The sequence below is a fragment of the Lissotriton vulgaris genome, chromosome 3_1 (assembly GCF_964263255.1).
Source record: "Lissotriton vulgaris chromosome 3_1, aLisVul1.2, whole genome shotgun sequence".
NCBI classification, from domain to species: Eukaryota; Metazoa; Chordata; class Amphibia; order Caudata; family Salamandridae; genus Lissotriton; species Lissotriton vulgaris.
In genome coordinates this window covers 301,423,396-301,450,912 of record NC_141689.1, presented here as the reverse complement: position 1 = coordinate 301,450,912, position 27,517 = coordinate 301,423,396, and the positions used below count along the sequence as shown (strand labels likewise).

Genomic DNA, 27,517 nt, shown 5'->3' with positions numbered 1-27,517 from the left:
TTTTTTTTTTAAGAAAGAAATAAAGTGTGGTATAATCCAAGAGGGTATCCGCAAACTCCAAAACAGGGTCTCCGCAATCCTCCTGCCGGATCCGAAATAGTAGTAAATAAATCCTGTTCTTCTCACAATAGCAGGTAACAAAACCCGCCCGTCGCCAGTGTAGGGAAGTCAAAAGGATGAAGAAGACACGCAGGAAACGTGTTGGAAAGAGACAAGGTTTATTAACATCCACTCGTCACAAAGTCCAGTCTCATAATAAAGCGAACTCCCCTAACAACATTACTCCCCAACATTCCACATATTTGTACCACAACAAGGTCCCCAACATTCCCATAGACACAAGCTTGTCACGAGCTATGAAACTACAAGCACGCTCGTGACAACTCGCATAACACTACATACATAGTACCCAACAGTTAACTATATTACAGATCAGTGTTGAAGTGTTCGGTCTTCAGTCATGTGCTTCCTGGGCTATTTTTGCAAGCAATGCTGCTTCCATGCTAGATCATTTTACAGCTGCACTAGTAGTGCCTGTATGCCAGCTGCAACCCATAAGTCATGTGTTTCCTGATGGTTTACAGCGAGCCTGCTGCAAATTGCTTCTGCTTCACTGTGGTTGGATCTCTGTTTACATTTGTCAGGGTGTATGGAATTCTTGTCTTAATAAATTATAAAGATTATATGGGATTGAAGAAGGTGGTGTATTAAATTGAACTTCACCGAAATCTATGTCAACAGCTTTTTCAATGTCCAGAGTTTGGCCTATACAGGAAGGACTGAACTTGAGCTGATGCCTTCCTCATGGTGTGGACCGTTTTCGCTAAACAGAGACTTTGGAAATGGACTAATACTGTTATTTCTATTTTTATACACATAACATTCTTAGTATGGTTTTTGTTAAGCAATTATGATGAATTGTGGATTGATTTAAGCTATATTTTAACTTGTAGTTTGAGTAGGGTTTATATTTTTATGTTTTTATTTGTGGATCTAAATATCCCATAGTTAAACTGACAATTGTGTCCTCCTGTGACAACATTGGGTATTGAGTGTTTTGTTGCTTTGTACTGTTGTCAGGTGTTGCTCTCCATTTTTAGCTTGAGCTTAAGCAGCACATGCACTATCTTTTCGAGACATGCTGTATCCACCCTGTGGGCTTACAGCCCACCCATTGCTTTTTTCTTTGCCCCTTCGATTGTCTTTCAGAAATACTTGCTTGCTATTGGTTAATCCTTCCTCCTTGTCCCTCCTTTTTGTGTTTTGTGTACTCCCACAGAGCACTGCCCAACTACTGGTAATGTTCCACTTTCGTGCTTCTCTATTTGTGTCTGGGACTATTTTTAGGTCTCGCCTAAGCAGCGCGCATGCGTTGCATAGGAGGACCTTTAGCCGTCCCTCTGCTCTTTTTGGAAGCACACACTTGTGCTTGTAGTGGCATCCACCATGCGGAAGCGAGCAGGGGCGCGCCACAAGCACGAGTTCAGTGCTTGAAAATGAGCAGACTGCGTGCGCACCACTCCCGGGCTTGTTCCTTCCATGCAGTTACCAGCAACACGAGTGCGCGCGTGCGCTCACCACTCCCTGCCGAGCTTGTCCTTTCTTGTGGCTATCTTCTACTTTCTCTTTCCCGCTGTATCTCCCTGTCTCTCTTTCCATACATTTTTTTCCTCCAAGTGTTCACACTTTTTCTCTCCTCCCTCTTTCAGTCCTTTCCTCTCTCTCCGCATGCTCGCTCTATTTCTCTCCCTTCAGTTTCACGTGTCGCGCTCTCACCCCACCCCTTAATCAGTACTCAGTCGGCACCCAATCTACTTGGACACAAGACACAGCACTCTTGTTCCATAAACTGAAGACCCAGCACTCTCTCAAGACTGACTGAATACTGCACGATGCCGTTGCTACGCCGATTAGTTTGTCCTCCCTTTACCTCGGCTAGGTACGAGACAGACCCCTGCACCCACCTCCCGTTGAAAACTGATTACCTTTCCTCCTAAGAATGAATATTTACCCAACTTTCAGTCGGTACTGAACGTTTTCTGTGCGCTTCCTGCCTGAACAGAATCCTTAGCTCTCCTTCGACTTGCTACGGAGTGACAGGGCTGTGCCTGCCTTTGACAAATACTAGAATGCGCAGCATTTTTACCTCTTGGTTATTACACAGGGGAACAAAAGTGGTTTGCTGAAGTGACACGTATTGGCTAGATTTTACACTTGGGTAAAATGGTGCAAAACAAACGAGCGCTTTGCTCCCAGCTTACATAATTATATTGAGGCAAACCGGTATTTTGTCAGACACAATGTTTGTTGCACATGTGGAAAAAAAGAGCGACTCCTTATCCTGTACCTCTCTCCCTCCTGTACTTACCTCTCCCTGCATCTCTCGCATCCCGCATTTCTTACTGTCTCATTGCTGCCCTCCTCCCCGTTTCTGTGCCAGGGCCTCCTCCTCCCACCATCTCTCTATCTCTCTATCTCTATCTCTATAACGCTCTCTCTATATCGCTCTCTCTATATCGCTCTCTCTATATCGCTACAAAGATGTATCAATGATGCTTGGTTGACAAAGGCTATGTGATTGCTAATTTTTCAAATAAAATCCATATGTAAAAGAAAGATATTACTGTTGACAATGGCCCTTATTTGGTGTGAATACTAATATTATTTGCATACTACTTTTGGTTAACCTTGTTCGATACAGACTGGAAGGAAATATGAAATATGTTTAGTGTGCTTTATTAAGTGACACCTGTTTCTGTGAACCAGTATAACTGAAGCACTGAGTTAACCTGTATTTTCTTTCCTCCCTGTTTCACTAGGAGATCTGCAAAAATGACAAAGAACCAGCTGAAAGGTCACCTGATATATTCTTATTACCAGGTAATAATTTCCTTTTTGTTTTCTATTCTTTGATCTTGGGGTCATTCCACAGTCTCGCATGGATTCTAACTTTAGGTGGGTCCTTGAATTGCAGGAACACTAGGTTATCTTTGCTTGACAGTGATTTTTCACACTATCTCGAGCTCTAGGTTTTTACACTTGTGTTTTTACCAGGCTAAGTCTAATTTGTGAGTAGGTTTAGGAACATCCTGCTAGTGTGCGATTAATTTGCAAAGTAATTTCAAATCCGGTAATTTCTAGATGATGAAGTCAAGGAGCAAAAGGGTTCATTTAAATAAGACCTGTACATGCTAGACAGGTACTTATTACTGATGCTGTATTTTTCAGTGATTATATTTGTTTTCCTGATAATTGGTGCTATATCTAAAACCATACCTCCCAAATTTTGAAGACTATGAAGAGAACAGTTCCACAATATTTTTATGAATCCTAAAAATTCAGTGCGTTAGTAAATTGGTTGTGATGTTACTTAACAATTTTAAAAAAAATGTATGTTCAAATAACGCATCTGAATGAAGTTTATTATGGTTGGTTTTAAACTCACACACACCTATTAGCAAATAAGAAAAATATAATTTGTTGATTCAAATATTATTTTTCACTCACATTATATTTGTAAATTTAATTTACCCCAACTTTGTGCCATGTTATTGGGCCTCCACCCTAAGCATCCAAGGCACTGTTGGTTTGCATTACAGTTGGACATTTTTATTAAACAATACATGTGTTTAATGAAGAAATATCAATTAATTTGTGTACAGAAGTTGATCACAGATAAAAAGTGGAGTCCCGAACTCACCTCGAACGTAACAATTGTGAATGCAAGGTTGTGTTCTACCTATTACATGAAGCTGTACATGCAATTCAATTGTAGATATGCTGTTTTTAAAGTGCTGATGCATGCCACGACTCGGAAAACAGGTATATCCGAATGTTATATGCAGAGTATAAATAGACTAGAGGGGGGGGGTGGGCGGATCAGGTTGGGGACTCTTTGTTGTTTTTATTGCAGACTGAGACATGTTGGGCTGAGTTTTAAGAACTGGTTTGGATATTGGGGGGCTTAGCATAGTGGCAAATGGCACTGAATACTGGATTTGTAGAATATTTGATGTGTGGACACTATATATATGCTACGGCATTACCTGTCTTTTTCTCACCCACCAGAAAGGACTTATTGAAGTACTGTTAATGACTGTACCATCCCACATTCCTGCTGTACTGCACCAGTTCTATTATGAAAAAAGGAAACTAATAATAAAAATGGGTTTAATCAAAAAAAGTGGATCACAGGCACATGTTTCTTTGCTAGAGCCACTGGTGGACCTGGAAGAAACTCAGCTGGTTTTCTTGATATAGGGACAGTAATGGACTGCACTGTGTCTGTTCAAGTGGTTTTTTGTTCTCTTTATGTTTTAATGCGTCAGTTACTTTTCTTAATCCTCGGTTGGTAGTATGCTCAAGAAAGTCTGACTTCTGACTGTGAAAACCATCTTCTTGGTACTTTGGCCTGGACGGTCAGTTAATTGCAGGCCCTCTCTTACAAGTCATCGATCATAGTTTACTATCATAATAAACTCGTTCTTCATACTTGTCTATTTGTCTTACAAAAAATGGTGCCTGCCTTTCATGCCATTCCTCCAGGGAGGAGCGCCGGCATAGACTAAACCCCAGGCATCTAGTATCTTATTACATTAAACATGTAGAGGACAGAGTAGATAATCAGCTCTTGAGTGGCTTTACCAAAGCCAAGAAGAGCTAAGCAAGCATAACGTTTTACGTTCGGTTCTGCTTTGTATTTATTAAAATCTGCTATGCCTTGGCCAAGAAAGACCCTTTGGCTGTTTTTTGTGCCCATTCTCCTCGGACCATGGCTGCTTCTGCTGTTCTCGCCAGCGGCGTTACTGTTGTTGACGTGTCAAAGACCGTATGACCATTTATTTATTTATTTCGGATTTGTATTGCGCATAGCTGCCCCAGCAACGGGGCGTCCCAGCGCCACCAAAGACCATAGACGTGAGCCCCAGGAGGAAGATTAAAAATTAAACAGGGACGAACCAGGTCTTTATGGCTTTACGGAAAGCAAGGTGATTCTGGATCGCTCTGATGGAAACAGGGAGCGAATTCCAGAGTTTCGCAGCAAGACTGTGAAAAGAACGACCACCAGATCTTGCTTTCAAAACTCGAGGAATGCTGACCAATGCTTGGTCAGCAGATCTCAAGGAACGCCGCGGCACATAGAACTCTAGCAAATTGGCCAGCCCTAAAGGTGCCTGAAGAGTCAGGATCCTGTGCGACAAACAGAGAGACTTGAACTGAATGCGCTTTTCAACAGGCAGCCAATGCAATATAGGAAGCACATTGTAGTGTAGTTCCTATACTCCCAATAGGCTCTGCGCATTGGAATAATATATCCTATAGATTTGATGTAGGACTTGGTCGACTAGGTCTCTATCGAATATATTAGACTTAATTATGAGTGCCAGCTAGATCAGATGTCTCTAGAAACTTTCTCGAATACACAAGAAGGGATTAGTTTCTGACAACCGCATAAACATGACAACTTTGTTTCCCCAAGAATAAAACTAAACTTCATAGTCGTGGAAACAATAGATAGCTATTTTACCCCAGTCAGCCGTGCATGCTTCGTTTCATCAGAGGTGCAGAGAAATAGAGAGACAGGCGTTTTCAATAAAACGGTTTATTGAACAGTCTTTTTTTCTCATGCAGAAGAAATGAACTGCTACAATCGTAATACTGGTTGCAAAGTATAATGCGTACAGTAAGAAGAGTATTTTAAAATAATACTGTAAAAGCATGGTATTGTTTCTAAGCCATAAAATACATACATAAATAACGAAGACTAAAAAGTACTCAACGGGTGCTTCTAAAATACGCCTGCCCCAAATGTACCTAACCTAAGTCTAGTACGAGGGAAGAAGTAAGTGTGGTGTAGCATAGGCTTAGTTTCTTTGCCAAAAATCTAACCAAGATTTCTCTCAGGGTATAATCAGCTCCGTACCTTGGTTTTTGAATGAAGGAGGTCTGATATCTCTGTCTCTTGATTCGATTTCCCAACACCCTGCAAGGGGAGCTTGGAAACACTGGAGCTGGATTCTCAGCGAGAGAAAGGCAGCCTCTCTGTCAGTGCGTCAGCTGGAGGGTCGGCTTCATTCGGCACTTGCTGTAGCGAGCTGCGTTGGGCAAGTAGATAGTCGAGCTGCTCCGAACCACCGTGTCCTTGCTAGGGCAAGTGTAGGCAGGTTTATACCTTGAAGGTGCCTTGTTTGACGTAAAGTCGAACATAATAACGTCACCAAAGAACCCCAAGGGAATGGTAGTTCTTTGTAAACGCCATGATTTCTAGGACAAATCAATATTCAAGTAAGGGGATGTCCCTGACTGCTGAAGCAGAGTTTTCCAAGAAATCGTTGTGGCTTTTTGGAACTAGTGGAAGTAGCCATGCCTGTATTTGGACTGGATGAGTTATGTCTAAATATGTGTATGATTTCTATGCCTATATAAGGGCAATGTGAATTGTAGCGATATAAGGGCATGAATCGGTAACTTACGCATGATTCTAAAATGCTTCACAACAACATGAGCAACCGAACAGGATTTCGGAAGTGCCACTAAGATGCGAGCTGCTGCGTTCTGTACTCTCTGCAAACGCCTAATGTTGGACTTATTGGCGCCCAGATAGAGGGAGTTGCCATAGTCAAGTATAGAGGGAATTGTCGCCTGGACTATGGTTTGACACACCTTGGGAGGAAAGAAACCTAACAAAGGTTTCATAACCAAAGCAGACCATTGCCACCGCTTTCAATTGGATGTCGAAAGTCACGCCGCAGTCGAACCACACTCCCAGGTTCTTCACAGCCTCCTTGGGCACGGGGGCAGGTTTAAAACGTTCTAGCGAACATTGCTTGGACCACAACTCCCGGTCCTTTCCGAACAATAGGACCTCGGACTTACTGCGTTCAACTGCAAGCAGTTTGCCACCATCCAGTCCGCAACCACTGAAGGGTCCTCTTTAAACTTATCCAGATCAGCACTGCATTTCTTGGAGAAGGCGATCACCAATTGGGTGTCGTCAGCATACAACACCAATGAGTCCCCTACCCTTGGCCACCAAAGCCAGGGGACGGACATAGATGTTGAACAGCAGGGGGCTCAAAATTGAGCCCTGCGGCACCCCCTGTTGCAAAGCAAACTTCTGCGAGTGACAAGGTGGCACGGAGACCTGAAACGACCTCCCCTCCAGAAAGGAACGACACCAGTCCAGGGCCACATCCCTGATACAGATTTCCTGTTGGGAGACTGTATCAAACATGGCGCTTAAATCCAAAAGGACTAAGGCCGCTGAATCACCCCCGTCCAGACTCCCCCGGATTGCTTCCGTCACTGCCAGCATGGCAGACTCGGTGCTGTGACTCGCTCGGAAACAGTTTTGTGAAGGGTCAAGGATGGTATTCTGCTCAATGAACTCAGAAAGAGTGGAGTTCACATAAGATTCCACCAGCTTCGCCAAAAAAAGCAACTGGGAAATTGGTCTGTAATTACCCAACTCGGCAGGATCCAAAGAAGGTTTCTTTAGCAGCGAAATAACTTTGGCCTTTTTCCATGCCCCAGGTATGGATGCTAAAGACAGAGAGGTTAACCAGATCAATGTTCACGGGAGAGATAAGAGCATGAAACTGGCGAAAAAGGGCAGGTGTTAAAGGGTCGGCCGGCGAGCCCGATTTGATTTTCAAACAAAGAGACTCGTATTCCATGGGGGTCAGGATGTTTGCTAAACACTACTGCCTCACAGCTCAAGCACACAGTGATGATTTCTCTGCTAGGGCTGGGTTAGGTGACTTCCTGGGACAATCATCACTACTCAGTGTAGGAAAATGGCTCTTTTTCCATGGTTGCCCCCACTTTTTTACCTGATGTTAATGCTCTTTGACTAAGTGTGACTTGGGTTTTCTGCCAACCAGGTACCCAAGGCATATGTCCTTTACCTAAATCTGTACTGTTGCGCACCCAAATTGGCAGCTCCCTGGCCACATGTAAGTCTCCTGTACACGGTACCATAGGTACCAAGGGCACTGTGATCAGGGAAGGACTCTAAGGACTGAAACACTTATTTTGCCACCCTTAGAGGCCCTGTATCTTTACATATAAACACTGCCATTGCAGGCTGATTGTTTTGGTGCAGAACAAAGTTTAGAGCCGACATGGCACGCATCCCTGTGTGCCATACCTACAACCCACTGCCCTGGCATAGGTCAGTCACCCCTCTAGCTGTGTGCACTATACCAGTGGTGAGTGTACAGGTGCATGAGCCCTGTACCCCTACAGTGTCCAAGTCCATTCTTAGACATTATAATTGCAGTAATGCGATAAAGATTATATGGTCTGCGAATTTGTCATTACACACTCCACACCTCCATAATGGCTTTACTGAAAACTGGGAAGTTTGATATCAAACTTTTCAGCCCATTAAACCCACACTAATGCCAGTGTGGGTTTAATGAAAAATTCACTCAGAGGGCATCTTAGAGATGACCCCTGAAAAACGACCTGACTCTAGTGTCCTGGCTGAGTGGCTGCTCGCCAGCAGCCGCCACCAGACATGTTTCTGGACCCTGGGTTGAGAGCCTCTGTTGTAATGAAACGAAGGTCCGACTCAAGGGTAACTTAAGATTGTATTTATTCAGATGGTTGGTTCAAGATAAAAGGTACAAAGAGAGGCCTACCAGGAGCAGTCTTCCTACTGCTTAGCCCATCCTCCAGCTGACAGTCTCACTCATCCAACATTCCAAAGCATCATCCTCACCAACATTCCACACCACACTCACACTGGCTGAGCAGCAGGTACAACACTTCTCCCTTCCTCATAGTGAACAAAAACACAATGCAGTAGTCAAAGGAAAAAGCACACATTGGTAAAAAATAACATGCACAGTAATCTGAAAGGATTCATTGCAAAGACCTGAAGATGGTTAAGAGCAAACCAGATAGGATAAAATGCAAGGGAAACACGGTACAATGGGCTTGCACATTAACATCAAAATGCAGGAAAGCACCGGAGAAGGTGACAATTTGCATGAATGTCAACATAAGACAATGCAATAATGAAAAATGACAATGCCCACCGATGTACTCACAATGATAAAAATAACAAACTGGACAGGGAAAATCAAACTTTAATCAGAGAGACAACCTCTACTCACATCCACTCCCTTTCCACACAAAACACACAAATTTCCACCTTATCACACAAAACCCAACAAACCTGAAAACTACTACACCCCACACAGCCAACCAACCCCTTGAGCCACAAACCTATCAACTGGCCAGGCCAAAAATGAACGTGAACACCAAGGGGAACAAACAACAACGGTGCAGAAGATAACACCCCACAGCAAACAAATGCTCAAACTGAGACAAACCCCGAGCCGTAAGGAAGGAAGGTAAGGGAGGACAAGCACACAGAAAAATGCTCAGCACCAACACCAAAGCTGAAGGTGAAGCGAAATTCACCTACCAACCACACAAAGGTGGGTGACACAAGTGAATCAAAAAACAAGTCAACTCCATATCAACACCCACAAGGGTGACAAACCTATGTCAACCCACAACCACAAAAATACTGATAGGCCAAAGAGGCTCTGCATCAAAGAGCCTTCTCACACAAAACTCCCACAACGATGGCAAGGGGATCGACTGAAACACAGTGCCCTCAAAGGTGACAAAGCTATGTCAACCCACAACCACAAAACAAGCATTGGGATAGCCAATAGGTCTTGCCTTTGGGACCTTATAAGTATTTAGCTAGAGCTATTGGCTTCGCGAATGTCTTTAAGACATGGTGTAGAGCAATGTGGCTGCTGTGCAGCATGTTGTCAAGTTATAATAAAAAAGCGTTGTATTTTATTTATTTGACATAAGACCACTGTGCAGAGGCTTCTGCTGCCGACTATGCTATGGCCTTCTCCGACTGACGCTTCCGTTTGTACTTTGGGCCGTTTGTCCTTGGGCAGTCGGGGAACAGACAGGTGAGCTTGATGATTGTGAGTCTGCCCTGATCTCGTCTGGGCTGTTACGGTTCTACAGCAGATGCTGACTGGCAAATCACACCCTGCTCCAAAACAGTGAGTGCTGCAAATATCTAATAAGAAAGAAAATGCTAAAAAAAAAAAAAAAATGAATACTTTCCTTTGTCCCATTGGTTTCTCTCTGCATGCACTAAAATTTAGAACAAACCCATAAACATTGTGATATGCTGACTTTGAGAAAGAAATTAATTTATAAGTCTTCGTATCCAAATGAATCACACATACACACTATCACAGGTTGTCCCAGGGTCATAAGATTACAGACAGCCACACCATAAAAACATCTTATATTTCAGTACTGAATAATTTATCCGTTCACGCATAAAAAAATCTGCTTTATGGTTCTTTTCTGTCTGACATCGAACAGCATCTACCTGCCTACTGATGTATGTGCCGCCATCAGATTTGATTAGACAGATAACGGATTCAGTAGTGGAATATCTTTTTTGTGGTGTCAATGAACACAAAGTGGCAACATTGTTGTAGGAAGAGTGAGCTTTAAGTAGTAATTGTGCCTGAATTTCAGATTACCTCAGGGAGGTGAGTGGAACATTGCATGTTTTACTCCACTTGTGGGTGGCAAGTTCAACGTTTTTGTGATACCTTCAAACATATGTGGCTTGTGTTTGTGCCTTTAGAAATTCAAAAAGAACATCAGAAGATTTTAAATAGTGTGATTGGTCCAAGTCAAATAATCTGGTTCAGACACAGAATTGGGGACCACAGAAGGGCTTGACATGTCCCATAGTGATGCGCAAATAGAGTGTTGCATCTGTGTTTAGTTCTGTTGAACTGTAATTAAAATGACCCACAAGACTCCATTTTGTGTTGCCATGCTCTCGGCAACCTGGTGAAGAATTGCTTTCCACGTCCCTGTTGAAACTTGCACAACCCTACTTCCTCCTTGTGGTCGAGCTGATTCCGAGAAGCTGCCTGTGTGCCTCACCCCCCAGTTGTGTCAGAGACTTAGCCACATCCTGTCCATTGTTGGTAACTCAGCCTGTCACGACCAACTCCTGTGGCCACATCATCTGGACAAGGAAGCACGAGGCTGTGCCCAGTGACCACACAATTGAGCAAGGAAGCACAGGGCTGTGTACATTGTGCCATCAGAGACAGATGCCCCCTGGCCATGATTGCACCACAAGACTGACGAAGAACTTGTCAGATGATGAACTTATCAAAATGTGGAACTATGTATTGTGCAAATGGGCGTGGCTAGTACTATAAGTATGCGTGTGCTGCGGATTGAAGCAGCAGTCTCCGTAGAATTGTCTTTGTACCATTCTGGGACCCTGTCCTTAGCTCGAGCTAATAAATAACTTACGTCCCTCCACGGCTGGTTGTCCTGGTCTCTTTGGTAATGTATGATTTAAGCAAGAAGAACCCGTAGATTCTAGGTGTCCCCTGCACCGCTGGCTTTGACTCCCCTAGTGGGGGAGGGGTCTCCAAAAAGCCGGTTCTACAATTTGGCACCCAACGTGGGGAGTCTTCGGTGGTAGTCATCAAGCCTGGTGGTCGTGAGGGGTCCGTGATCGAATTCCAAGGGAGGCGCGCCACTACATCGGCTGAAAATTGTCTTTGTGGGCCAGAGGTCTCAGATTGCGTGATTCCTCCCTCCAGTGGGCTACCCGACTGCGGCCCCGACTGACGCCCCAGTTCTGGTTTCTAGTTTTTGGAGATCGAGACCTTTGTGACACTTGCTGTGTGATGGAAGATTAACGGTCAGGTAAGAGTGGGAGTGGCCCACTTCTTTGGTGAATTGTATTTTGGTTTTGGGTATTGTTCGACTTTTGCAAAAGCCGAAGCCAGAGGGTAAGTACAGTTGTATGCTGTAGATATTAGATTTTACCCTTTGATGTTTGGAACCAGGATACACGTCTAGAGATGCCTGGATTTAGTACGTTTCCGAAATGGTGGTGTTGTCATTGTACACAGGACTCCGCATTGGAGGAATCTAGTCTAATTCCTCCTTTGGAAACCCCTAATCATGAAGTCTATGCTAAACATGGTGTTGGCCCGATTATGTTTTCATCACTTTGGCACAGATATACAAAGTGTAGTGCTGAATTACAATGGCCAATGTACGGTAGTTTTGAACCTCCTGTATTAGATAATTTAGAGGAAAATTTGTTTCGAAGAAAAGCTAGACCTGCGATGTTTGATTCCTTTCGGGTTTGGCGCAAAGAGTCCAAACAGAAAGAAATCAAACTCACAAAGAACGAAGCTAAAATAATGCGTACAAGTGTGAGATAAACAAAATAGTAGTACCCCAGTTTCCCGTGGTCCCAGATATCACCACTCTACTCCGTGTGCACGTTTCTTCTCTGTCATTGACTTAAAAAACGCCTTCTTTAGTATACCCGTTTATGAACAGAGTAGGGACCTTTTTGGATTCTCATTGGCAGGACGAAGTTTCCGGTTCTGCAGAGCTCCACAAGGATACACAGAGAGCCCCTCAATTTACAGTCAGGCCCTCAAGGGCCAACTTGATTCCCCGATCCTACCCCGAGGTACCGCATTACTCCAGTACGTTGATGATTTGCTTATAGCTGCAGACACCAAGGCATTCTGTAAAGAAGCTACAATGAAATTGCTCCTGCATCTGGCACAGTTCAATCACAAAGGTTCCCTCTCCAAACTCCAATATTCTCGACATGAGGTGATCTACTTAGGTGATCTCCTGTCGAAGGAGGGACGCCGCCTCACCCCTGAACGAATACAAACAATCAGTAAGATGCCCCCTCCAAAAACGCAGAAAGAGGTACGTGCTTTTATTGGTATCACCTTCTATTGCCGCCAGTGGATACCCAATTTTTCTTTACTCATTAAACCTTTATTGAGCCTCACACTAAAAGATGTATCCCACCCACTCCCTTGGACAAATGAGTACTAACATGCATTTGAAGAACTGATAACAGCCTTGTGTTCGGCCCCGGTGCTAGGCACCCCTAGTTATCAGAAGCCCTTCACTTTTTTTGTAAACGAGCATAATGGTTGCTCATTGTCAGTGCTAACACAGTGTTTTGGTGACAGACAATGCCCCTGTGCATATTTTTCTGCAGTTCTATATCTCGTGGCCCGCGCACTACCCAGTTGCTTGAGAGCTGCAGCTGCCATATCCATTCGCCAATCTGCTGGCCTGGTCCTTGATACTGCACTTGATTGATTATTTACATGAATTGACCACTAGCCTACGTCTCATTCATCGTCAGGTACAAGATATCCTGCCACCTAAACCCAAGGGCCCTGGTCACACCATCCAGCCAGGCGACTGGGTCTGCATCCGCAATTTCAAGAGAACAAAGAACTTGGAGCCGAGTTGGAAGCCGCCCCAGCAAGTGTTGCTGGCTACCAAGTCTGCAGTGAAGGTGGCAGGAAGAAAAAACTGGGTTCACGGAGTGCACTGCAAGAAGGTGCCTCTACCACTACCATACGACCGGTGGGTCAAGGAAGGCCTGGGAGACGACGAATGTGAGAAAGTCCAGCGCTTTGTACCCTTCAGTGATGCCAACATTACTTGGGCTTCATCTGAACTAGAGAACGACGACATCCTGCAATCTGCCGTTCCTTCGCATCTGAGGTTGCGGGACACTCAACAGCCAGAGCCTTTGTTTCCTGAGCAAACAACGCCCAGGTCCACCCGATACAACCTCCAACCCAGAAAAAAGGGACTGAAGAGACAAAGGTCTCTACCCTCTGCTTGACATGGTCCGACAAATCGCTGCAGGGCTGTGATACACCGGCGCATTTTTGACTGGAGCCGGTACAGCGGACCGGAACGTGCCAATAGGACCGCCGGAATCACTGACCGGTGAAGCAACCACCAATCACAGGCAGCAACTAGGGAAGTCCTAGTGAAGCGGACGATTAACAAAATGAACACTGAAAGCTTGAAGAGCAAAGAAATAAAGAAACCAGAGTACATAAAGAAATACTTGGCTGGTACTCGATCTGTCTAATCGTACTAATGACTATTTCACTGGGACTGGCCTGCCTCGGATGGGTAATACACGCTGCCCTTTCAGCACCTGAGCCTCATACCTCTACAGAATCACCTCATCAACATGTGTCAATAAGCTCCCATGAGAAGAACAGAAGGACAGGTTTCTTTAACACTTTCATTCAAATGTTACACCAGCAGCAGCTTGTGGTGAACACAAAAAAACTGTTGGGTATGTGGGTTGCTGCCCCATACTGCAAGCACTGGGATGTCTCTGATTCCTGCTCCTTTTTCTCGAGCTGGTTCGGCCTACGGCTGGTACACTGTGTTCTTTGATGCATTCTATTCAGATGACACATCCACACAATCCCTGGGCGAGATCAGTAGCAGACAAGCATTCCGCCACATCATGGCTGCGGAGTGGCCAAGCATGGATAAAGATTCATTATAAAGGAAGGAATAGGAGAGCAATCATGGGTCTTTTTATCCATAGAACATCTACAATGGTGGGGCAAAGAAAAGACTGCCATCTCTCAGGGATCTCCATGTCTACCCACATCCCGGAAAATACTGCATGAAAAGCAATGGAACAGTATGGGTGTGGCAAAGTGACTGCGCTTACACACGCCAGCTCAATGGTTCGACTCTCCCAGCTCTGGTGTCTTAACTGAATACCTATTTTGTGTGTGGGAACAAGGCCTACACCTGGCTGCCCAAGTCTTGGGCAGGCACCTGTTACATTACTTGGTTGCTTCCCCCCACCTACACAGCCGATGCAAAACACCACATCCAGAAGAGAGGTGTGGTTGATACTGAAGACACAGCTGGACAAGAATTTGGTGACTTTGCTAAAGGGTTCCTCCCCTTTTGGGGCCCCATGGTCAATAGACACAGTCTCCGACATCTCATCAAGGTGGTAGAGGCCACCATCAACGCAACTGCTGGTGCTCTCAGTAACAGCATGGCTGAACTTTAAGCAGAGCGCCTCATGACTTTACAGAACAGAATGGCGCTTGACATAATAATGGCGGACCGTGGAGGAGTCTGCACATTGATCAAAACAAGTTGCTGCATTTACATCCCTGATAATGCACCGACAGGTTATCAAGCAACACAGAAGCTCCATAAGATTGTTTCCGACATCTATCAGGATGAGGGTTCATGGTCCCTAACAGGCTGGTTTTGGAGCATTGTATCTCAGTGGGGATGGAAGATAATGATTTTCATTGCAATCCTTGCAGCCGCATTGTTCTCTTGCTGCCTCTGTGTTCAATGCATGCCCGCGCTGTGTGGGCTCTGTGCCACCTCTTTGGCACACAAACAAGTGAATTCACACCATCACAAAGCCATGATGATGATCGAGAAAGAGGTGCAGGAGATGATGGACATTGACCTGGATGACGACTGATTGTTGCTTCTGCATGGCAAAAGGAGGGACTGTTGAACTGTAATTAAAATGACCCACGAGACTCCATTTTGTGTTGCCATGCTCTCGGCAACTTGGTGAAGAATTGCTTTCCACGTCCCTGTTGAAACTTGCACAACCCTCCTTCCTCCTTGTGGTAGAGCCAATTCAGAGAAGCTGCCTGTGTGCCTCACCCCCCCAGTTGTGTCCGAGACTTAGCCACATCCTGTCCATTGTTGGTAACTCAGCCTGTCACGACCAACTCCTGTGCCCTGTGACCACACCATCTGGTCAAGGAAGCACAAGGCTGTGCCCCGTGACCACACCATCTGATCAAGGAAGCACGAGGCTGCACCCTGTGACCACACAATTGAGCAAGGAAGCACGAGGCTGTGTACATTGTGCAATCAGAGACAGATGTCCCCTGGCCACGATTGCACCACAAGACTGACGAAGAACTTGTCAGATGATGAACTTATCAAATTGTGGAACTATGTATTGTGCAAATGGGCGTGGCTAGTACTATAAGTATGTGTGCGCTGCGGATTGAAGCAGCAGTCTCTGTAGAATTGTCTTTGTACCATTCTGGGACCCTGTCCTTAGCTCGAGCTAATGAATAACTTGCGTCCCTCCACGGCTGGTTGTCCTGGTCTCTTTGGTAATGTATGATTTTAAGCAAGAAGAACCCGTAGATTTTAGGTGTCCCCTGAACCGCTGGCTTTGACTCTCCTAGTGGGGTAGGGGTCTCAAAAAAGCCAATTCTACAGTTCTCCTAGTAATGCAAAAAATTATTTTTGGGGAGTCGCTGTAGGTGTAAAATAGAACAGATAAGGAGGCAAACTACCGAGAACCTTTGCCTTCGTGGTGTCACTTAGTCATGGACAGGGCCACAGGAATTACGCAATTGTTCATCCCCTGCGATTTTGGCATAATTGTAGATTTACCGCATTTGCCACATAATTCATCATCTGCTGCATAATCTGCAGATTTAAACAAAATAAAAATGTGTTTCTACCTCAAACGGATAAAACGTTTCTAAAATTGCAGCGGCCTGTGTTGCTGCACAGTGGAAGGCCTTTTGGAAAGGTTGACTGGTCACCTTTTTGTTGCCTTGTTGCCTATTGCTATATTTGGATGTTAAACTGGTGCTAATGAGGTGCACCCAATGCCCAGACAGTCCTAACATGTGTAAAATGAAGAATATTATCAAGTAATACTATTACAAAATTTGCTGCATCGTTTGCTTTTTTACTGCACAATTTACTCAACCCTGCCGCAAAATTTGGCCCTCTTGTTGCATAATTCCAGTGACCTTGGTTACGCATGACTGTGTATCCTGCAGTCTCCAAAAGGGATCAGGTAAACTCAAAGCTGTGTCTGGGCCCCTCCCTACAATGACCCTATTGGTTGGAACTTAATGCCCTTAACATCCTAGTTCTGTTAGTCCCCAAGGAGAAGAGACGTAGGTTTAGTGAAGAGTGCAGATGTAGGAGAATGAGGTAAAGGTATGATTGAATACTTAATGACGAGGTCCCTGACTCGCAAGTAGTGACTCCACCAACGACTCAGACCTCCTGTTCATGCTCTCATTACCGGGAGTCAGACCCTCTGAAAGAAATACTCCTGCCTACAGCGCTGTCCATCACTCGGCTGTAACCCGGAAGTCCTTCACTACTATATGTGCGATGGCCTTACTGGCACAGATCATTTCCAGAGGAGAAATAAAGTAAGTGTACCCCAATGCCCTTTTATGAAACCCTTAAATGGCTGATCAGTGGGTTAGGAAAACCTTTTACACCAGGACCCTTCTGTGTTTTTTGGGGGGAGGCCAAAGGTCGGTGGCCATGTGCCGTCTTGAATTTGAAAAGCTCTTGCAAAACACCTAGAATGGATGCATTCATATTGTGAACTTTGGCATAAAGAGAAATCAGTTGCCTCTGTTGAAATTTCAGCATGCCACACATATGATGACGTCTTCATGCATGCTTCATTGTTCAACCTGTCTCGAGTGAAAGTTTGGCACTGTATTTTGCCACGCAGTCATACCACGTCATCTAGCTTTTCACATCACCTCCCACACAGCATGGATTCATTTTGTGTGCGTTTTTTCCAGATGTCCGACCTGTTTGGGTTGTCTTCACCGTGACGGGTGTAATTTGATCCAGAGTTATAATAACCATATAGCTCCTGCTGCCAGAGCCCATTAGATTCGCAGCAGTATAAACAAAACCGGCTGCTCTCTTTTCACGGATGTTAGATGGATGAAAGGCTGAGCAGCTCAGCCACAAGGCAAACCTATGACTTTGGCACTTAGGTGGCTGCAGCAGGCTCCTTGACCCACTGAGCCATCCCATGCCCTTTCTCGATGTCTTATTTACCTGAATGTCTCCCTGCGCCGGGGTTTGAGTCCGCCCAGTACGTGTTCCTCTGATAGGCCTTTTATCACCGGAAAGCAGGACGCATCGCGCTCTCTCAGCGCGCTCCTTGCTAATGGGTTTTGTGCCCAGTTCCTAACCTTTTGTGAGATTTAGTTAGCATTGCGCGGCCAAGACCAGAGAAACAAGCACACGAATTTCAACATTTACAAACTAGATAAAAGAAGGGCAGGACATATGTTGGAGATATTCAAAGTCCTAGTTAGCATTTCAGTACCAGTGCGAGACACTGGTTTCGCAGCGCTTTTAGAAGCCCGGAGACTGAGGGGTAACATTATTTGAAGAGCAGGGAAATATACGTATGGCACTTTATCCCGACGCAAGCATTACTGAACCGAAAAGCAATTCTAAAAAAAAACAAGCACGGCCGCGAAAGCGACCCAGCATTGTTTAATTAGGAACATGAGCCATGACAAGATAACGATCAGGGAGGAATGCAGCTGGCACAATACCCGCCGCTGCTTGCTCCCGAGACCCCTATGCCATGGGAGTGAAAGTTTTGAGGAAAGGCGGGACATGCACCCGTCTTTGGCCATTTGCATGCTTTCATCATTGAAAGCCAAACGCGAAGGCCAATGGGATGTGTTGGAGTGGGCAGACCCATATGGAGAAGTCTTTTGGAAGTCTGAATTGATTCCAAGAGGCCCTCTCCTAGAGCAGTGCATGCGCTGCGCTAGGCAAGACCTAAACAGTGGTAGGCCAGAAGGCTCAGAACCTAAGAGCCTACTCGTACACACACCCCCAACAGTGAGATACACATTGTCCCACAACAACGATAAGGGGATACCCAGAATGACTTCAAGCATAAGAAGTCAGCTCACAAACACATTCTCAGGTCACTCACACATACCACCTACAGGGTGACCAACACAACAATCCATACCCACCAAAAAGGCGAGGGACCAAATAGGCTTACCCGCACACAACCCTCACAACCACGCCAAGGTGGTAACCACGGGTGACAGAACATCAAAAATGACAACAGAAACACCATACTGACAGTAGGTGATACCTCCCACACACAGCTGTATGCCTAAAAGAAGGCCCACTCCCACACAATTTAAAATGAATCAACATTTTGATGGTGAAAGACGCCCTTCAATGAAGTTAACAACTCCATTTTTAGAAGTGGCCCAAAATTTCCAACATTCAAAATTATACAATTCCCCCTAGAGTTAAATGTATAGATACCGGAAACAAGAAATTAGAATGGAAAGAAAAAGAAAAAAACAACGAAGCGTCTTTCACCAAAAGTCTGCATAGGCAGTATTTCCTAGAGAGTCACTCAAAATTAGCAGGAAAACGCAGAAAAGCTTCCAAGCTGAACGTAGACTAAGTTCTGGAAACGACTCAAAGTACTTGCACAAAAGGTAGGGAAGCTGACCCGGCAACAGGAAACACCACAGAAAAGAAACTTAGTCCGCAAAAGTCGAAGAAAACGGCAGCACGCAGAACGACGTAGAGCCGGGTGGCTGCAGGCACGTCTGCGGAGCACAGCATGAATCTGCAGGACGCTGCGTGAGCTGAAGACCGGGCTCGCACTAACCCCAACAAACGCGAAGACATTGCAGGTATTGGTGACAGTTGGCTGTTTAAAACTTTAAAAACATGAGGAACAACAATCGATGGTCTATCTTGAGAAAGAGTCTTACATGAAAGCTCCAAAAATGTTTAACAGAGCAGCACTTAACACCGCACTCCTCTGCCCCACCAAGACAGCACTGGGAAACAAGCAGGCGGGTTCACTCCTCAGCGCCCAAGAAACGCTTTCCACACAGAGTGAGGGAACTCCTCTTCAGTGTCGTCCAACTCCACCCTGTTGATGCACCTCCGAGTGGCTCAAACTCACACGGGCTGAGAGGACATCACTACCCAGCCGTCTTTCAAATCCCACTAGTCACTCATCCTCAAGGAACGAACAATGGGGCGCCTCAGTTCAACAAAAAGGGATAGCGAGGGCTTCTTCCGCTAATTGCTCTGTGCAAATCCACATGGGGTGTCTGGGGGCTAGACCCTCATCAGGACAGGGACACTTCCACAAGGGTACTTCCCACAAAGACAGAGGGAAACTTCCTTAAAGCTGTTCGAGACAGACTAGACGGAAATTCATACTTGTTGCTCCTCTGGGGAACTCCTTTTGATGGAGACACTCTCCCAAGGTAAACGGACACAGACACCTCTCCCAAGCTTACCAACAGCCTCTTGCTCCAGCCAAATCTGTGAGTCTGCAGCACTCTGCACCTGGTACCCAAGGCCCGAGTTAGAGTGGCCCAACACCACAAGGAGGTTTCCCCAGCGATCCTGACCTGGTCTGGTAATCCCTGACCTGCCTAGAGTCTCCCGACGACACTCGCTGCCCCTTTCTGGAGGATCCCCCCGACTGGAGCCGGTAAGAAGAATACAACGCCAAAAGACACTCCTGCAAACAACACCCCACGGCCTTGTGCAGCCCAACCAATGGTGTCCTGATGTCTCAACTTACCTCTCCAACCGGTGGTCGCCTTCAGAAGATCTTCATGCCCGAGCGTTCAGTGTTTGTCCAAACCCGAGAATTCCCATTGGTAGTAACAGGGCACCCGACGCCAAAACAGCACCCTGCCCCCGGCCGCCCTAGTGCCGCTGTCAGTGCTAACTTGAACCCCCCTTTGCCCTGAGCTTATGTCCACGGGCCTTGCTCCCTCAACCTTGTTGCCTGCTCGTAAGCAGCCACCAACCGAAGGCCCTCTATCCCCCTTTGGCTAAGATTGGGCCTCAGCACTCTGCATCCGGCTGCCCTAGTGATGCTGAGGGTGCTTTGTGAGTGCATCCTTGACCTTGGAGGAACCTTTGTTCTGAGCCCAAAAATTCACCCCCTCAAGACAGTTTACTTACCTACAAAACTATAACACTATTTTCCTCCATTGGCCGAAAAGACCAGGGAGTCACTTGAAGCCTGGCTCTGTGGTTGAACCAGCGCCTGGGCCGACTCTGTGCCTTCTCAAGTTTCCAGAATCTGAATGACCCCTGCCCAATTGAGAAATATTTTTGAGGCTATGCACCTCATATTTAGGCAGCCCGTCCCTCCTGCGCATCTTCAGGCCCGTGGAAATGCGAGGGTCCTCTTCGGGATCTCAGTCTCGGCTAGAGATCTATAGATGGATCCAAGTCGGCACAGGTCTTGCCAATTCGACTTTCCTTGGTGCCGGTCCTGGCGCCTTCCCCATTTACATCCTTCGCTCTGGCAAGGAGCTAGAGGGGCATCGCGCGATGCCAACTGGAGCCATGCCTTTCACGCCTGGTTGAAGACTTCTTGTTTTCCTGGGGATGCCCAAACATCTCTTATGGACATGCCTTCGATGGCTCCAGTCTCGTCGGAGACAAGGCGGATTCTGCACTGAACCTCTTTCAGGACAGCATGGCTGTGGCCCGGACCTTGTGCCTTTCCATAGCCCCTCATCAAGCCCAATCCACCTTTTGCTCCTTTTGTGGGCACAAAATGAGTTACCAGCTGCGTCTTTACTCACCCAGTTACCGCAGTGGCAAGCTTCCCAGACTTAATGCCAAAGACGCTGTACCCACATACCCAGTGGGTCACGCAGTTAGAGGTCGGCTCACAACACTTCCCCGGCAGCCGCAGCCTCCAAGCCCTTCTAGTCTGCCATCTGATCAACATGGGCAGCCAGTGGGGGACAAGATCCACTATCACCTCCACCACTGGTGGTCTATAACATCGGACCAGTCGCTTTTTTTTGCAAATCCTCTGAAAGGGCTACTCATTCCACTTCAAGACTACCCTCTCCTTCCATGCCACCTACTTACGACAGGCTGACAGAGGAACGCCTAGCCCTTCTCCACCAGGAAGTGATGGCGCTCTTGGCCAAGGGAGCCTTAGAATGATTGCATACGCCAAACGTCGGTTGTCGGTTGTGGTTGCTATTCCAGCTACTTTCTGATGCACAAAAAGGACTGAGACCTTTGTACTATCCTTGGCCTGCACTCTCTCAATTTCTTCACCAAGAAGAAGTTCAAGATGCTCACTCTTACTCAGGTGCAGTCTGCCTTGGACCCAGGAGACTAGATGTGGTAGCATTGAACTTTCAATATTCATCCCCGTCCTGTCTGCTCACAGACTTTACCTGTGGTTCACAGTCGGCTACAAGCACTTTCAGTTCGCAGTGCTCCTCTTTGGCCTTACCAGCACCCGTCTGGTGTTCACCAAGGTGATGGTGGTGGTTGCAGCTCATCTGTGTAGATCAGGGGTGCCAGTCATTCTTGATGACTGGCTGTTAAAGGCGGGCTCGCCCCAGGCTGTCGTCTTCCACCTCCAGACTACGGCAGACCTCCTGCATTGGCTGGATTTCACTATCAACGTTCCAAAGCCGCACCTGACTCCCTCTTAAATACTCCTTCACACCAGAGCTGTTCTGGACATGGTGAAGTTTTGGGCCTGCCCTCCCATACACCAAGTCCAGGATATTCATAGGGATAGAGACTCATTACGCCTGTCCGGGGTTGTAGAGCCCTCCCCTAATGCCGAGTCTGTACAGTCTGAGGTACAGGAGGGGGGACCTGAAGTAGCTTTAATAGAACACAAGAGTAGTAAAGGGGATCACGCGTCCAAAAGGAAGAGGTCAAGGCGGCCTAAAAGCGCCAAAAGGGCTAAAGTTGATATAATAATGCCCACCCATGATGACAATACAGATAATGTGGCCTCTCCTGGTGCATCACCCACGAGGAATAGGACGGAAACATCTAACTCCCCATCTGCCTCATCTTTACCTGTGTGCACTGGGCCATTCATCTTCGGTGGGGTCCCTTCCAATACCACAGACCTGCTCATTAGCTCACTCACAGATACCCGTAAAAATCTCCTGAATCCCCTGTCCGTTAAATTGGACTCTATAGAGGCCAGACTGACGGTTATAGAAAAACTGTGTACTAATAATGGTGTTGATTCTGGGTTGGGAGTAAATTCACAAAGGGCCCCTGGGTCTAGCGCTGGGATCAGTCATTCATCCCTCGTTCCAACTACCCAGGCTCCAAACCCTCCACTAGCCCAGTCAGGGGAACTCCCCAATATCAGCACTGCATCAGTCCCCCAACCGGTACCACTAGCTTCCCAAAGGACGAGGCCCCCGGTACCTGCTCCCAGGAGGTCAAAACAACCCGCTCCGTCAAATCAACCTAGACAGGAGAGACCAGCTAATGGGCCAACTAACTGCCCTACTAGCCCTAACACTAGGCGCAGGGCAGTAAATTTGCCCTCTGAGGCAGTAGCCTATACCGCGATCCTGTTGGGAGTACCAGAGCTTACCGGTGGCGCAACGGAACCGCAGGATTCCCTACGCAACAAGGTAATCAGTTGGTTAAATATCCATAGGCCACTCCCACCCAATTTAAAAGGAGATGTTCTCATGGTCAGAAGGGTCCCATGGATTGGGTTTACTTCCAAGAAATGTGTGGGGGACTGCATAATTGTCAGCTTTAAGAGCCCACAGGTTGCCCCCTACATTTGTAACTGGCTTGGTAATGTAGGCAATACCTCTATCGAATTGGTCCCCCTCTCATATTTTTACCCAAATGCATGCAATTCAGCTATGAGGAGGGACGAGGCTGGACCAGAATGGGCTTTGCAGTGAATGGCTCACGATACAGGCCCAAGCATAATGTTTTCCCTACTTATGGCAACTTCATTCACCCAAACAGATTCTCCTGCCTTGATCAGGTTGATTGACCACAAAAAGAGTGCGATCCCACAGGTTTCTCAAAATACTGTCATTGGGGATGCAAGTAAGGGGATGGCGAGAGCTGCTTGTGAGATTACCACCCCGGTACAGGAATCCCCTGTAAGGAGAAGTCTAACTTTTGAAAGCCCCAGGGGCCAAGTAGCCACTTTACCACAGGGTTTGTCGGGCACTAATTCGATATCGGTAGCCGTGTGTGCCCTGACCTCTACACCAGCTGCCCTAACTCTCCCCGAAATTCTCAACCCTCCTATAGACACTGTATCAAATACATCTGATGGGGCAGGATCTAGGGCATGTATTCAATGTATGAAGGTCCTCTCATGGAATGTGGCGGGGATTGCAAACAAGGTACACACAACTGACTAGGATCTCCTGATAGATGGCAGTGATGTCTGCCTCTTCCAGGAGACGTGGGCGAGGGATCCCCTGAGTAGAACGGGCTACGAAATTTTTGAAATTCCGGCCAGGTGGAGTGGGAAGGGGAGGCCCTCGGGTGGCCTGGCGATTTGGTTAGCCAGCCACATTGGATTTCATGCGGAAAATATGCCTACGCTCTCGCAGGACATCCAGTGTGTGCTGCTCAGATGGCCTGGCCCAATAACTCTGGCAATTATTAACGTATACTCTCGCCCAGTTGCTGTGGCCACGGAATCACCCACTCTTGATGACTTATCATCCTTTCTGGGCCAATTGTCAGGTGACTATAAGATCGTGTTGGGTGGGGACTTTAATTGTCACTTCGAACCCTTAGAAGGATTAAAGGAGGGCGCCCTCACTACTGAGGACGATTTCTGGTGAGTCCCACCATGTTCATCCCCCCACCCCAAAACCTGGTCCCCGCTTGCAGTACAAATCATGTCCCTCACTTTAAATTTTGCAATAAGGGCCTGCAATGGACGTACTCCGTCCGATACCCCCTCATTGTGTACCTTCAATAGGAAGGACCATGAGTCGAGGCTAGATTACATTTTCATAGACATTAGCATGTGGCCCAAAGTCCAGGATTTCAGGATGGTACCTAGAATAGACAGTGACCACAATGCGCTCCTACTGGAGATGCAACACCCCGCACCTGCAGCTAAGTCCTCAACTTCTACTTTTAGCGACGACCCCGGAAACTTGGTTCTCACCTCAAATAGGCGTCGTGTAAAATGGGGGAAACTGTTAAATGCGGAAGGTAGCATGAATAAATTATATGAAATAGCACTCCCTAGGTTAAAAGAAGTGGATGATCTTTTAGATCAACCGAGACCCATAGACTATAATAAGAAATTAGCTCAAATCCACGCTGAATTAGTGGGTGGTCTTGCTGAGGTCTTCTATCCAGTGGTACCAACACGCAGGAAAAAGACTCGAACCCCGACCTGGTACAACTCTTCTTGTAAGAAGATCAAGACCGAGCTAATTGCTACTATCAAAGCAGGCTCTAATAAGGGCAAGGTTGCCGAACTTAGGAGGGACTACAAAGCGGCAATGAAGACTGCTAGGGCGGAGTGGGATTGGAACCGATGGCATGACCTATCTGAGGCCTTAGATGCAAAAGACTTTAGGAAATTCTGGTCCCTGGTGAATACTGGGACAGGGAAAGCCAAACCAGCAGTGGAGCCCAATATTGCCTCCTCTGTCTGGGAGGCCCATTTCGGGACAATCTATCAAGACACCACCCTATTGTCTAACGATGTGGCCTTCGAGGTCTCTGCTTCTTCTGAAGCGGGCCTGGAATTCACCCTTGGCGAGGTGGTGAGTGCAATAGAGGGATTGGCGATGGGGAAGGCCCCTGGTTTAGATAGATTACCTGGGGATCTTTTTAGACACCATCCTGAGATCTGGGGCCCGTACCTCCTTATCCTCATTAATGCCATCCTAGGAGGTATGGCGATCCCCTGTTCTTGGCTGGGGGCGGAGATTGTCCCTATATATAAGAAGGGCTCTCCTCTGCTCCCAGCCAACTACAGGCCGATCAGCCTTATAGATGTCCCCCAAAAGCTATTCGCTCGCCTTATCCTGAACCACCTGCTAGACTGGGTAGAGGCCAATGATATTCTGAGTCCCCTCCAGGCTGGCTTCAGGAAAAACACGTCCACCATGGATCAGATTTTCCGCCTCGTCCTGCTCTACTGGAAAACGGTGAGGATTGAGGGGGGAAGGCTGTACATGGTGTTCGTGGACCTGAAGTCAGCCTTTGACCTAGTCCCACGCAAGAAACTGGGAGGTCCTGAAAAAGCTGGGGGTACCCGCTCAGATACTAAACATTATAATTAGGCTCCACGACAATAACTATGCGCAGGTCAGGTTCGGGAGGGATGGTAGCCTGTCATCGAGGTTCCCTGTTCGTAGAGGGGTGAGGCAGGGTTGCGTATTGGCGCCGACCCTGTTTTGACTTTTTATTAACAATGTTATATCTCACCTGGACAATGTTAAGGACAATGATGCCCCATGTCTGGCAGGCAGGAGGGTGCCGGCCATTATGTTTGCCGACGACACCCTCCTGCTTTCCAAATCCCCGATATGGATTCAGAGGATTCTGGATGGATTTGGTCTTTTCTGCAAGCAACATGGTCTAGAGATCAACACAGAAAAGACCAAATTCATGATATTTAATCCACCCAAAAAAGCCAGACCTAACCCCACTTTGGGTACAGCCAGCCTTGAGAGGGTAACAACATTTCTGTATCTGGGAGTAACGCTACAGGAAAACTTATCCTGGGACCCCCAGATAGTAAGATCTCGGTTAAAGTTGTCTCAGCTGTCGGGCGCAATTTCAAAGGTTGTAAACACTTCAACCTACAAGCCTATCAGTCCGGCACTTGAAATGTACCAAACCCAAGCCAAGGCGGCCGCAACCTATGGGAGTGAACTATGGGGGTACAAAGCAAGCAAAGAATTAGCAAGAGTGGAAAATAACTTTCTTAGACGCCTCCTGGCCCTTCCCCGAGGCACACCGCTCTTGCCCCTGAGATTAGACATGGGCCTCCCTTCCATTGCTGAGGAGTTAGAGTCAAAGCCATTGAGGTTCTGGCATAGGCTCTGGTCCACTGACGAACTTGTTCATTACAGACAGGACCTTATTCATGTCATGAACCTGAACCAACGCGATAGAATCCCCTGGCACACTTTTGTAAAAAAAGAACTGTTCTCCATGAATTTGTCCGAGTTATGGGAGGACCCCGAACAAGGCTGTCTAAGGGTTTCTCGCAAAAGTTTGGTCTTAATTTATAAAGATAACAGACTAGTATTCCTGTTGAATGCACAAAATAGCGGCACTTTAACAGACCGGTTCCTGGAATCCAAAAATTCCTATGTATTTGAAAGTTTTATGGATTTTATTTTTCCCATCTTAGCGAGGAAATTGTTTGTACAGTGGAGGCTAGGTACTCTGCCCATTAGAACATTCACTTGCAAATGGTTAAAGGGTAACGACAAAATTTGTCCATGCTGTAACATTTTCGAGGAAGATGAACTTCACATAATGTTCGTCTGCCCTGCCTATAACAAATCCAGAAAATATTGGTTGGCGCCTCTTTGCAGAAATCTGGGGTTTAGGAATTATTCAAATGCATACAGAGTAATGAAAACCAGCACTCTGGCCCATATTGTGTTTGCGGTGGCCAAATTTTTAATGGCTATTTGGCAGATTAGGAAGAAAAAAATCCTCTAATGTGTGGACAATGTTATGAACTGTTTTTAACCCCTTTTTGCCTTAATTAGGTGGGAAATCAATTGTATGAAATGTGTTTTTAATAAGCTAAGTTTTATTGTGTCTTTGTATTGTATCTTGTATGGTCTAAACGACTGAAATAAAGAATTTTTGGATTGGATTGGATTTGATATTCAGGCTATGATACCGATATTTCAGCCTCTATCGTATATTTCGGTGAGACTGTCTCTGAGCTCCTGAACCTAATGGCCTTCTGCATCCTTCTGGTGATGCATGCCCATTGGCATATGGGGCCCTGCAGAGGGACCTGACGTTCCAGTGGGCGCTGCATCAGTGATTCTCT

General features: G+C 46.4%; 1 protein-coding gene across 3 annotated transcripts in view; it reads left to right on the top strand.

The window, feature by feature from the left end:
• MTMR12 (myotubularin related protein 12) overlaps positions 1-27,517 on the top strand; it is a 764,164-nt gene that overhangs the window by 84,633 nt on the left and 652,014 nt on the right. For all 3 annotated transcript variants that reach the window (XM_086960496.1, XM_086960495.1, XM_086960494.1), the window contains exon 2: positions 2,820-2,880. In XM_086960496.1, coding sequence (XP_086816622.1) covers positions 2,820-2,880 — 61 coding nt within the window. The remainder of the gene's footprint in view (positions 1-2,819; positions 2,881-27,517) is intronic.